This window comes from Bubalus bubalis, chromosome 3 (assembly GCF_019923935.1).
Source record: "Bubalus bubalis isolate 160015118507 breed Murrah chromosome 3, NDDB_SH_1, whole genome shotgun sequence".
NCBI lineage: Eukaryota > Metazoa > Chordata > Mammalia > Artiodactyla > Bovidae > Bubalus > Bubalus bubalis.
This window is the reverse complement of record NC_059159.1, coordinates 15,110,395-15,122,969: the sequence shown is the minus strand read 5'-3', so window position 1 is coordinate 15,122,969 and position 12,575 is coordinate 15,110,395. Positions and strand designations below refer to the sequence as shown.

Sequence of the window (12,575 nt, the reverse complement as noted above, 5' to 3'; positions counted from 1 at the left end):
CTGCTGAATGTATTAGTTTATATCCACCAGGAAATCCATCCATATTGTAATCCTTGTATTCCCTTCCCACCTCAAATCAACCATCCCCCGCATTAATCAGGTGCTGTCTTTAAAAAAGAGAAAGTTAAGTGCTACCTAGATATGAGTTATCTAAATATGTGTGTTTGATGGATTCTTCTGAGAGAATATCTTTCTATTTATTCCTTATAGTAAATCATATCTCCTTCATCAGGACCTCAGCCACAGTTCAAAAGGGACCTGCCTTTTGAACTGGTGGGGATGGTTGTGCTGGGTGTTAGACTCGTCTTTGAAGTACTAGCCTGAAAATGCCAGTTATTTAAGGTGATGGTGGCAGCTTAGATCTTAACTAACCTGGGAGTCCTGGTTTCTTGACCTTGATCGGACTTTTGGGCTGCTTTTAAATGGTTTTGGAAGTTTTAAATGGTTCATCACCAGGCCAGACGCAGGAGAATTTATCTCTGAGCCTCATCTTTTTCTGACTGTGTTAGGGACATCTGAGTGACCTGGTATTTTATTCTGAAAGGCGGACGGCTTTTGAACCGTTGCTGAGGTCCTGATGAAGGGGATATGGAATTAATTATTATGGAATTTAGTAATTCCTTAATTACAAAAGAATTAATAGAAAGGTATTCTCTCTAAAGAATCCATCAAACACTCATATCTAGATAACCCATATCTAGGTAGCACTTACTTTTTTCTCTCTCTCTTTTTTAAAGATAGCACCTGATTAATGCTTGGGATGGTTGATTTGAGGGGGGAAAATATAAGGATTACAATATGGATGGATTTCCTGGTGAATATAAATTAATATATTCAGCAATATAATTTTCAGAAATGAAGGTAGTGACAGATGAAGGAAAAGTTATAGAGAAATTATCTCCCTGAGATATTAGGCTTTGTGTGAAGGATTATACTAATAGCCTATCAACGTTGTTCAGTAGAACTTCCGCTCTAATAGAAATGTTCTGCAGAAATCCCTTGGTAGCTGAGGAAATTGGTTCCAGGGCCCCCTGTGGATATCAAACTCCTTGGATGCTCAAGTCTTTTGCATGAAATGGTGCAGTCTTTGCATATAACCTATGTACATCTTTGTGTATACTTTAAACCATCTCTAGATTACTTCTAAAGCTAAGACAATGTAAATGCCATGTAAATAGTTGCCAGCATGGGGCATATTCAAGTTCTGCTTTTTTGGAACTTTCTGGAAAATTTTTTTGTTCCAGATATTTTTGATCTGCATGTGTAGACCTGGGTATAAAAAGGGGTGACTTATAGCTGTGTTCCGGAGAAGGCAATGGCACCCCACTCCAGTATTCTTGCCTGGCAAATCCCATGGACGGAGGAGCCTGGTGGGCTGCAGTCCATGGCGTTGTTGAGTCGGACACGACTGAGCGACTTCACTTTCACTTTTCACTTTCATGCACTGGAGAAGGAAATAGCAGCCCACTCCAGTGTTCTTGCCTGGAGAATCCCAGGGATGGTGGACCCTGGTGGGCTGCCGTCTATGGGGTCACACAGAGTCGGACACGACTGAAGTGACTTAGCAGCAGCAGCAGCAGCATAGCTGTGTTCTCCAGTATCTAGTGAGCACTTGAATGTACTGATGGGACTGAAAGAGCTGATTTTAAATTTAATCAATTTAAATTTAAATAGCCACATGTGGCTAGTGGCTACTGTATTGAACAGCTCAGTTCTAGATATGACTTTCATGATGCCCACTGATTTGAGCCAACCAGATTTCATGAAAATCCAATGGCTTACCTATCACTTACCCATGACATTTTTCACAGAACTAGAACAAATAATCCTAAAATTCATTTGGAACCACAGAAGGCTAAATTGCCAAAGCAATCTGAGGAAAAAGAAAGCAGGAGGCATAACCCTCTCAGACTTCAGACAAATTTAAAAGCTGCAGCCATCAGCAGTTTAAATTGTTGCTGTCAAATTTGTCTTCTTCCTTTTGGCTTCTGTATTTTATGTAACTTTATATAATGCTTAGGAAGACCTTCCCTACGCCAACATTTTTTTAATTCTACATTTTCTTATATACATGTACATATGTAGTATGCATATAAGTTTATTTTTTATATTCTCTTCTGTTTATCTCTTTGTTTATTTCTGTTTTAAATAAGTTTTAAAGTATTGGGTTGGACCCCTATGATATGGTCACTTTTATATGTCAAATATTGTTGGCTATCCCCAGTATCCCTAATACATTAAAACTTTTTATTTAAAAAATGTCAAACACACACAAAAGTAGAGAATGTGAAACTGAACCTCCAAGGATCTGTTACCCAGCTTCAACATTATCAATATTTTGCCAAACTTGTTTCATCTATCCCCACTTGTAAATTTTGTTGTGATGTGTAATGACAAATTATTTTAAGACCTCTTTGAACATGTTCCTACTCTACCATGTGTTAATATTTATAGAAATTGTTCTTTGAACAGACCTAGTGAGTCTTTCCAGAGAAGGCAATGGCACCCCACTCTAGTACTCTTGCCTGGAAAATCCCATGGATGGAGGAGCCTGGTAGGCTGCAGTCCATGAGGTCGCTAAGAGTCGGACACGACTGAGCGACTTCACTTTCACTTTTCACTTCCATGCACTAGAGAAGGAAATGGCAACCCACTCCAGTGTTCTTGCCTGGTGAATCCCAGGGACGGGGGAGCCTCGTAGGCTGCCATCTATGGGTTCGCACAGAGTTGGACACGACTGAAGCGACTTAGCAGCAGCAGCAGTGAGTCTCTCTTGGAGAAGGCAATGGCACCCCACTCCAGTACTCTTGCCTGGAAAATCCCATGGACGGAGGAGCCTGGTAGGCTGCAGTCCATGAGGTTGCTAAGAGTCGGACACGACTGAGTGACTTCACTTTGACTTTTCACTTTCATGCATCAGAGAAGGAAATGGCAACCCACTCCAGTATTCTTGCCTGGAGAATCCCAGGGACGGGGGAGCCTGGTGGGCTGCCGTCTATGGGGTCGCACAGAGTCGGACACGACTGAAGCGACTTAGCAGCAGTGAGTCTCTCTAGAAAAGCATCAATATCAACACTGTTTACAGGCACACGTGTCACTGGTTAAGAAAACTAATCAGGCATATAACCAACTCAAGGGGAATTCCTGCGACTCGGTGGTGAGAAATGTCAATTCTTAGGATAATCAGCATTGAAATTCCTGTGGCATGTCAAAAATGAACAGTAGAAAAGAACATTTCAAGTCCTGGATGTGAGTCATTTAGGAGTTAAGACTGTGTTTTCAGGACTGCGGTTCCCATCTCCAGGTTTTCTTCCTAATAGGAATATTTGGAACGTAGTTTTTAAATCCAGGTGTCCTGCCATGATACTCAGCTGTCATTGACTGAAAGATCTGAGCTGAAGTGGTAGAACATTGATTGAGATTGAGTGCTGCCTGTGGGTACTATTGAAAAACCTGAGAGATGCTTAGAGAAAGGGTGAAAAGATAAAGGCAGATAAGAGAAGAAAAAAAATACAGGGAAAGGCAAGCTGCATGAAAAATAAAAAGAATTCTTGAAAAGAAAGGAAAATATCACTCAGGAGTCATAACTTCTAAACCCTGCATTTAAAATACACAGCTAACCGTGCCTCTGTTCTGTTTCAGAATTATAGCATTCAGCCGGCCTGTGAGATACGAAGATGTGGAGCGCAAGGTGACAGCAGTGTTCGGGCAGCCCCTGGATCTGCACTACATGAACAACGAGGTGGGGGACAGGCGGCCTGCAGACGCGAGGAGCAGCTTGCCTACCTTGTTTCTCTCTGCTTAACTGAGGATCTCCGAGTTTGTTCTTCTTATCTCATCTGCAGGTTTTCCTTTTCTGGAGCCTCTTTTGTTAATTCCAATAATTCTGGGATTTTTCTTTTTTACTGCATGGAAGATTGCACAGCTAATTCCATTCCCTCTGCTCATTCTAGGCCAGTAGCTCTAATAACTCCATGGTGGAGTCAGGTACGGGGATCAGGGTCAGGGCTTAGCATTGCCTTGCTATAGCAGAGGGTTCAGCAGGGCTGGGGATGTGGGGAAAACTGGTGGGTAGGACTGTCAACCTCTGCTGCTGCTACTGCTGCTAAGTCACTTCAGTGTGTCCGACTCTGGGCAACCCCATAGATGGCAGCCCTCCAGGCTCTCCCATCCCTGAGACTCTCCAGGCAAGAACACTGGAGTGGGTTGCCATTTCCTTCTCCAGTGCGTGAAAGTGAAAAGTGAAAGTGAAGTCGCTCAGTCGTGTTGCACTCTCAGGGACCCCATGGACTGCAGCCTACTAGGCTCCTCCGTCCATGGGATTTTCCAGGCAAGAGTACTGGAGTGGGGTGCCGTTACCTTCTCCAGTCAACCTCTATTGACAGTCATAAATGTTGGATTCTTCTCAGAGTTTAGCTTCTGATTGTAGCTGGTGTCAAACATGAGCACCTGCTCGAATCATTTCTTTAAACGCTTACTCCTCCTAACCCCACCCAGTGGTCCTTATTTATGCATACTTTGAACATCACCCAGGAAGGAATTCTTTTGAATGTCAGTTACTTGGCTGCTTTCCCAGCTCCAAGGAAGGTTCTAGAGGCTGTAGTCTGCTTAGGTTGATGCTTTAAATTAGTCTGAAAGGCAGTGTATTTGTGCCCAGTAAAGAGCCCGCACTTTGAGGGGCTTCCCTGGTGGTCTAGTGGTTAACAATCCATCTGCCAATGCAGGGGACATGGGTTTGATCCTTGGTCTGTGAAGAACCCACATGCTGCGGAGCGACTAAGCCCGTGCGTCACAGCTACTGAGCCTACAGTCTAGAGCCCACAAGCTATAACTACTGAGCCCATGTACTGCAACTGTGGAAGCCCGCATACCTAGAGCCTATGCTGTACAAGAGAAGCCCTTGCAATGAGAAGCCCAGATGCTGCAACTAGAGAAAGCGTTGAAGACCTGTCACAGCCAAAAAATAAAATAAATTAAAATCTTTAAAAAAAGAAAAGGATTGATTCATCCCTTAGTTGAAAATAAAGGCTTAAAAAAAAAAAAAAGCTTGCTCCTTGAGGGAACTAAGTTGAGGGGAATAGACAGGAAAGCTGGGCAACCTCATGGCTCTTTGAGAGGCCTTCCCTGTGTAGTTTTATTTTAGTGGTTGAAAAGTTAAGAATTTCCTCCAAACTCTGGGGCTGAAGTCTGTAGAAGCTGAGATTTGTTGGCTAAAAACTTTCTGGTCCTCTTTAAACAAAATGTACAGCCACAGTTGGGTATGCATGCTTGCTCAGTCATTTCGGTTGTGTCCGACTCTTTGTGATCCCATAGACTGTAGCCCGCCAGTCTCCTCTGTCCTTGGAATTCTCCAGGCAAGAATACTAGAGTGGGTTGCTATGCCCTCCTGCAGGGAATCTTCCTGACTCAGGGATCGAACTCGAGTCTTCTGCATCTCCTGCATTGCAGGCAAATTCTTTACCACTGAGCCACTAGGGAAGCTTCCCAGTTGGGTATATGCTGGCATATAGCTAACAAAAATAAGACCATATGAGCTTTTGCTTTTTGGATAGATTTTAGAAATACAACAGATTTAGAAAATCAATAACACTATGGTTAATAAATAAAACAGATTGTAAGCATTTCAAAGTATGTAAACTAACACATTTTAAATACAGGATATGAGAACCTCCAAAATATAAGTGAAAAATCCATAGAACAGTTCAAGCATCCATGACTATATGAGAAAGTGAGGCTAAAATCAGCTAGCCAGTTAGCATTCAAGAAGGTGTTCTTCAGTTAGGAAAGATTTTTCTGGATGATTTAGCACTACTTGTTTCTCTTTCCGTTAATATTTCCATTAAGAATTCCGTATGTCCCAAAATCCATTTTCAAACTCTTTTGCCAAAGAAGTGACTGCCCAGAATGTTGGGCATTCCTTTATTCAAATATTTATGCAGATATTGATTCTAAACCAAATATATTTTAAGAGTCAGTGAAGACTAATGTATTTGAGCATTTATTTTTCATCACTTTTTTACTGTTGTTGTTGTTGTTTCTGTTTTTGTTTTTTGACCTCATTTCCCAGACCAGGGATTGAACCCAGGCCATGTCAGTGAAAGCCCAGAATCCTAACCACTAGGCCACCAGTGAACTCCCATAATTGTTTTTATATTAAATCATGCATGTTTCTCCATACTCTGTTAATGTCAGTGACTAAGAGTTGACTGATTTATATCTTATTAATTTCAACTCTCTCAACCTATTTTTCTTTGCCCTCTAAACCCTGCCTTGTCAGGACTTGTGAACCACAAATGAAAAATCTTTGATTTTATTTATGTTTATATTTTTGTTAAAATAGCTTTTTTGAGATATAATTCACCTACCATATCACTTACCCTTTTATTTTTAAATTTACATTTTTAAACTGTATAATTCAGTGATTTTTAGTATATTCAGAGTTGTGTTAACTATCAGTACCAGATTCCAGAACCTTTTTATCACCCCAGAGAGAAACACTATACTCATTAGCAGTCACTTCCCATTCCCCCTCCACTGCCTAACCCCCGGGCACCCACTTATTTACATTACATCTCTGGATTTGCCTATTCAGAACATTCTGTATATATGGAATGACACAGTATGTGTCCTTTGTATTTGGCTTTTTTCACTGAGCATGTATTCAAGGCTCATCTATATTGTAGCATGTGTCGGACTTCATTCCTTTCTATGGCTGAATAATATTCCATGATATGGGTATACCACATTTTGTGTATCCCTTCATTCACCTCTTGATGTTTTTTTACTTTTGGCTGTTATAAATAATGCTGCTATGAACATTTGTGTACCAGTTTTATATGAACAGATGTTTTCAATCCTCTAAAATATACCTAAGAGTAGAATTGTGGGTCTTGTAGAAACTCTGTATCTAAGTTTTTGAGCAACTGCCCAATTTTCTCATATTGGCTGGTACCACGTTACATTCCTACTAGCAATATATGAGGATTGCAGTTTCTCCACATTCTCACCAGTACTTGTGATTCTTTTTTTTTTCTTTTTTAAAAAAATTATAGCCATCCTAGTAGGTATGAAGTGATATTTTATTGTGGTTTTAATTTTCATTTCCCTAATGACTAATGATGTTGAGTATCTTTTCATGTACTTATTAGCCATTTATTGATTTTTCTTTGGACAAATATATATTCAAATCCTTTGCCCATTTAAAAAACTGGATTACTTGTCCTTTTATTGTTGAGTTGTAAGAGTTCTTCATATATTCTGGATACTAGATCCTTAACATACATTTGCAAAATTGTAGCTTTTTTTTTTAGTTAAAACATACTCCAGTCATTTCTTTATCTTCTCGTATCTCCACCCAACACTAGCCCTTATTTATCCTTACTTTATATGTTACTCAGAAGTGAATTCTTTAATGTGATATGATCTGTAGAATTTCATCTCATTCCATGGGTTGTTTTGAGATTTTATTTTAAATATTGTTTTTTACTATTTGTTATTTCCTGGCCTAGGATTTAGAGTTCTTATTTCCTTGTATTATAAATTGAGAATCGCAGAAATTAATTGGATTTTTGCTTGTGTTTGCCACAGATGTATAAGAGCTGACATTCGTTAGGTCTTAAGGCATAGCATATTTATGCATCTCTTAATACTAAGTACTCATAATATTTCAGAAAACTAAGATCATGGCATTCGGTCCCATCACTTCATGGCAAATAGATGGGGAAACAGTGGAAACAGTGGCTGACTTTATTTTTTGGGGCTCCAAAATCACTGCAGATGGTGATTGCAGCCATGAAATTAAAAGACGCTTACTCCTTGGAAGGAAAGTTATGACCAACCTAGACAGCATATTAAAAAGCAGAAACATTACTTTGTCAACAAAGGTCCATCTAGTCAAGGCTATGGTTTTTCCAGTAGTCATGTATGGATGTGAGAGTTGGACTATAAAGAAAGCTGAGCGCTGAAGAATTGATGCGTTTGAACTGTGGTGTTGGAGAAGACTCTTGAGAGTCCCTTGGACTGCAGTGAGATCCAACCAGTCTATCCTAAAGGAATTCAGTCCTGGGTGTTCATTGGAAAGACTGATGTTGAAGCTGAAACTCCAATACTTTGGCCCCCTGATGCGAAGAGCTGACTTATTTGAAAAGACCCTGATGCTGGGAAAGATTGGGGGCAGGAGGAGAAGGGGACGACAGAAGATGAGATGGTTGGATGGCATCACTGACTCAATGGACATGGGTTTGGGTAGACTCCCGCAGTTGGTGATGGATAGGGAGGCTTGGCGTGCTGCGGTTCATGGGGTCACAAAGAGTCGGACACGACTGAGCAACAGAACTGAACTCAGTATCTTTTGCTTTTTAATAACAAGTAAGACTTATCTATATCCTCAAGAATCTTCTCTTTAATACTTCAGTGGAATGAAAACAGAGAAAGTCATTTTTGGTTCTAGTCATGGATTTTGTTTTTAACCTTTAAACATTAAGATATTAAACCCTTCTGTGTGGTCTAAATTTGTGTTCTTATTTGAGTAATGTTTTCATCCTCAGCCCTCCCTCTCCTCCTCCTCTGCCTTTTCTGCTTATTCTGTTAATGTCAGCACAGAGTAGGGTGGGACACACTTCTACTGCTCAAGTTGGGAAGAAATATGGGGGCTAAAACTGTTTGGGACTTGATGCTTTGGAGTAAAGAGTATTTTGAGAGAGGAAGCTCTTCTCAGAAAATATCTTGAAATAAAGTACTAATGTGCTACATCATGGATGAACTCAAAAACACTAAGCAAAATGAAAGAAGTTGGATGCAAAAGACCATGAATTGAATCGAATATATATGAATTGTGTGATTTCATTTATATGAAATGTCCAGGAAATGCAAATCTCTAGAGACAGAAAGTAGATTAGTGGTTGCCTGGGGTGAGAGGTAGAAAAGAGGAGTGACTGTGAATGGGCACAAGAGATCTTTTTAAAGCAGTGAAAATGTTTTAAAATTGAATTATGGTGATGGTTGCACAACTCTGTAATTTTCCTAAAACTTATTAAATTGTGCACTTAATGAAGAAAAAAAGAAAAGATCTCTATGGCTTCAGTTAGATCTTTGAGGACTCCAGAGTATGCATTGAGATTGTTTTTCTCCAAATTTATTTTTAGTGTTTATTTTGCTTATTTTTGCAGATTAAAGACATATTTTATATGATTTCCTTTTTCTGTGTCCTGTGTCACAGCTCTCCATCCTGCTGAAGAATCAAGATGATCTTGACAAAGCAATTGACATTTTGGATAGAAGCTCAAGCATGAAAAGTCTTAGAATATTGTTGCTGTCCCAGGACAGAAACCATGTAAGTAGCCCCTGCCCTGGACTGACAGCTGAAGACACAGCTTGCTGTCCTTCAGGAGTTCAGGTTCTTCCTTGACGGAGTTTTGTGTTCCTCTGTCACTGCTAAAGCGAGAACATAAGTGCGGTCTAGCCCACTGGGTCAGCAGTCAGCTAGCCTTCTGCATTTGGTTTTACTGCAAAGCCAGATCATCAGTGTTAAAGTTGCAGCTGAAGGTTACTTGGCTTGTGGTGTGGGAGGAAGGAAAGCATTTTATGATAAAGGAGAGGATTCTTTTTCTCTATAGTTAATGTGTTTTTTTTTTAATTTTAAACTAGATTTGGACCCCAGCAAGGGAGATTTGCTTAGCGTGGGGGTGCTGATTAGCAAAGACTGTCAAGGATTTGAGACAGTCATGCTTTGTGAACCCAATTCCCACAACTCAGCAACTGTGACTTTCCCTTGGGACACATGTAGAAAACACACTTTCCCTGTCTGTTCAGTGGAAAAAAGGCCATAGACTAAAGGGCCTCTAGTAAGTTAGCATCTGCTGCCTTACCAAATGGCAGCAATCTTAGGGACCTTCAGAACTTAGGGATTTTTCCTTACACAGTTTCCTTTCCTAAAGAATCCCCAAGGGCCTACGTTTCACAAGAGTGCTTGTAATCTGTATCTGTCTTCTGTCTTCTGTCTGATTCCTCTACCAGTTTTCTTCACATACACGTCCCTGAAAGTTTCTTTGGTGTTCTTTCCTTTCCATATGCTTGAAAACAGCCAACTGTGGACAGCTAATGTTGCTGCCTGAGAACCGTGGATGCCCTATACCGGACAGAATTTAGAGGGAATGGTGCTTTATTTTTAAAGAGACTTTAGAATGTCTGTTGATTAGGGAAAGACACAGAAGAATGTAGTTAGGAAGCCTTAGAATAAAGAAGATGTTTTCTAATATTACAGAAGTGTCATTGCGCATGAGGACTGGTCTTCTCTTTCCCAGTGCCTTTTTTTCTGGATATGTTTTGAAAAGTATTCTGAAGTGAAATATACACTTTATTCCTTCATTTCTCTGTCCCAGTTCCTTCCCTTCTCCTTGAAGTCCTTTTGCCTTGAAGTCCGTTGCCCAGCTTGTAAGATCTAAATGTAGCCTCGCACCCAAGGTTTTTCACTAACGATCCTTCTTTCAGCTCCCCAGTCTCATCTTTCCAAGTTCTCCAGCATACTTCCCTTCTTCTGCAGTTCTTTCTTCCTTTTTGCCAGACCATGGTTGTCAGCCTTTTTTTAGGTTCTAGCTTGATTTACCTGCTATAGTTTGGCCAGTATTTTTGACTGAGGCCATATTGATTATTCCCCTTTCCTTTAGTCTTTGGATATAATTTGCACACTAGTTTATAGGTTGCTTAGTAATTGCCCTAAAGTTGTTGCGTATTTGTAAATTTTATCCCAAAAGATTGTAAGGTCCTTGAGAACTGGAGCTGTATCTTATTGTTCTGGAACCCATCTTCCTAAGAGAGCAACAGTGACTACTTGAAATGTTAGCAAGAGTCAAGCAGAGACTGTATTTAGCTAACCCCTTCTTTACAGAAGAAGCTAGAACTGAAATTTAATGACATGATGGTTTAACTGGGACCCAACAGCCCTGATGGTGATCCCTCCACTCCCCTGACGAGAAACTTCAGACGGCTGATTCTGTACATCCATCAAAGGGTGCATTCAGCTGCAGGCGCTGCTACAGCACCAGAGCTGTGTGAAAGGTGACCATCTGATCTCTGACACTCATGGCATTTCATTAGATGTTGCATGAAATAAATGCCATATTGATGCCTCTCTTTCTAAGGATGTATATTTAAAAAATTACAAAGTCAGTGTAACATATTGTAAAGTTAAAATAATAAAAAAGGATTGTCTTAAATAATTCTAGCACCAAAACATTGATTTTTCCATATGTTTCTCTTTGGCCATATGTATACACACTTTTAAGTGTTGTCATGGTGTTTATGCAGTTTTCTAATTTAATTTTTCACTTATTGTCATGTACATTTTTCTGTTAATATACAGTCTTCATGATTATAATTTATAAGGATGCAGAAGTCCCTTGAGTGGATAGACCATACTTTTATTCAGTAACCAGTTTTGCTACTGTTAGAATGCTTAAGCTGCTCCTATTTTTTGACATTTATACAGATTTACATTTAAGACTAACAGTATTGGTGGTAATGAAATCTTTCCTTGGGGACTTCCTCAACTAGACTTCAGGCTTCTTTGTAAACAGAGGTATCATGATCCAAAATTGCTATATGCTCAGGTGTCGGAGAAGGCAATGGCACCCCACTCCAGTACTCTTGCTTGGAAAATCCCATGGACGGAGGAGCCTGGTAGGCTGCAGTCCTTGGCATTGCTGAGAGTCCAACACGACTGAGCGACTTCACTTTCACTTTTCACTTTCATGCCTGGAGAAGGAAATAGCAACCCACTCCAGTGTTCTTGCCTGGAGAATCCCAGGGATGGGGGAGCCTGGTGAGCTGCCATCTATGGGGTTGCACAGAGTCAGACACGCTGACGCGACTTAGCAGCAGCAGCAGGTGTCCTCCTTTAGAAAAGTGCTTCTCTCACTTTTGTTTTTCTAGTTTCCAATCTGTCATAGACCAGTTCTTTTTAAAAAACACAAAAACTGAAAAGTGGAAAAATTAACTAGAGACATACAAAACACAAGCCCCCAGTTTTTATTGTTAGATTCAATAGGCATAAGTCACTCTGCCAAATTGTTACCAAAGTGTTCATTAGCAAGTTACTCTTCATTTCAGTATTTAAATTGTAGAGGACTGGTTCACCACAGGTTGGAGCCTGGCACCAGCCCATAGATCACACTCTGCATACACTTCTTCAGGACACCACATACCCTGGTCTTCATCCCATCTTGATGATCGCTGTCAGCTAATTTGTTCTCTATAGTTTCCTTTAGTTTTAGCAGCCTATCACCTCATTAACCTTTTGTTACCATCTGAACCTTTACTTCCCTTCTCATTCTTGTTTTTAAATGTACTGTCTCTTCTCTGAATTCCTTTTTTATTGCTCTTTCTATGACAGATTTTAGCCTTTCTTCTGTCTTCATCCCTCAGCAAGGTGGATAGTCATACTCCTCCCATCTCACCTGGCCAAAGCCACGTCTTAGACTTCAGTATTGTTTTCACTTGAGAACACTTGGATTTTGGTAATCACAGAACTTCTCTTAGTCTGAGGAACCTTTCTCTAGCCTTGATTTTACTGCCATTTT

At 40.2% G+C, this 12,575-nt stretch overlaps 1 protein-coding gene across 4 annotated transcripts in view; it reads left to right on the top strand.

Moving 5' to 3' along the window:
• The window catches only part of MAP3K3 (mitogen-activated protein kinase kinase kinase 3), a 62,283-nt gene that overhangs the window by 21,690 nt on the left and 28,018 nt on the right, over positions 1-12,575 (top strand). For all 4 annotated transcript variants that reach the window (XM_025279846.3, XM_025279845.3, XM_025279848.3 and 1 more), the window contains 2 exons: positions 3,643-3,742; positions 9,218-9,331. In XM_025279846.3, the coding sequence (XP_025135631.1) occupies positions 3,643-3,742; positions 9,218-9,331 (214 nt within the window). The remainder of the gene's footprint in view (positions 1-3,642; positions 3,743-9,217; positions 9,332-12,575) is intronic.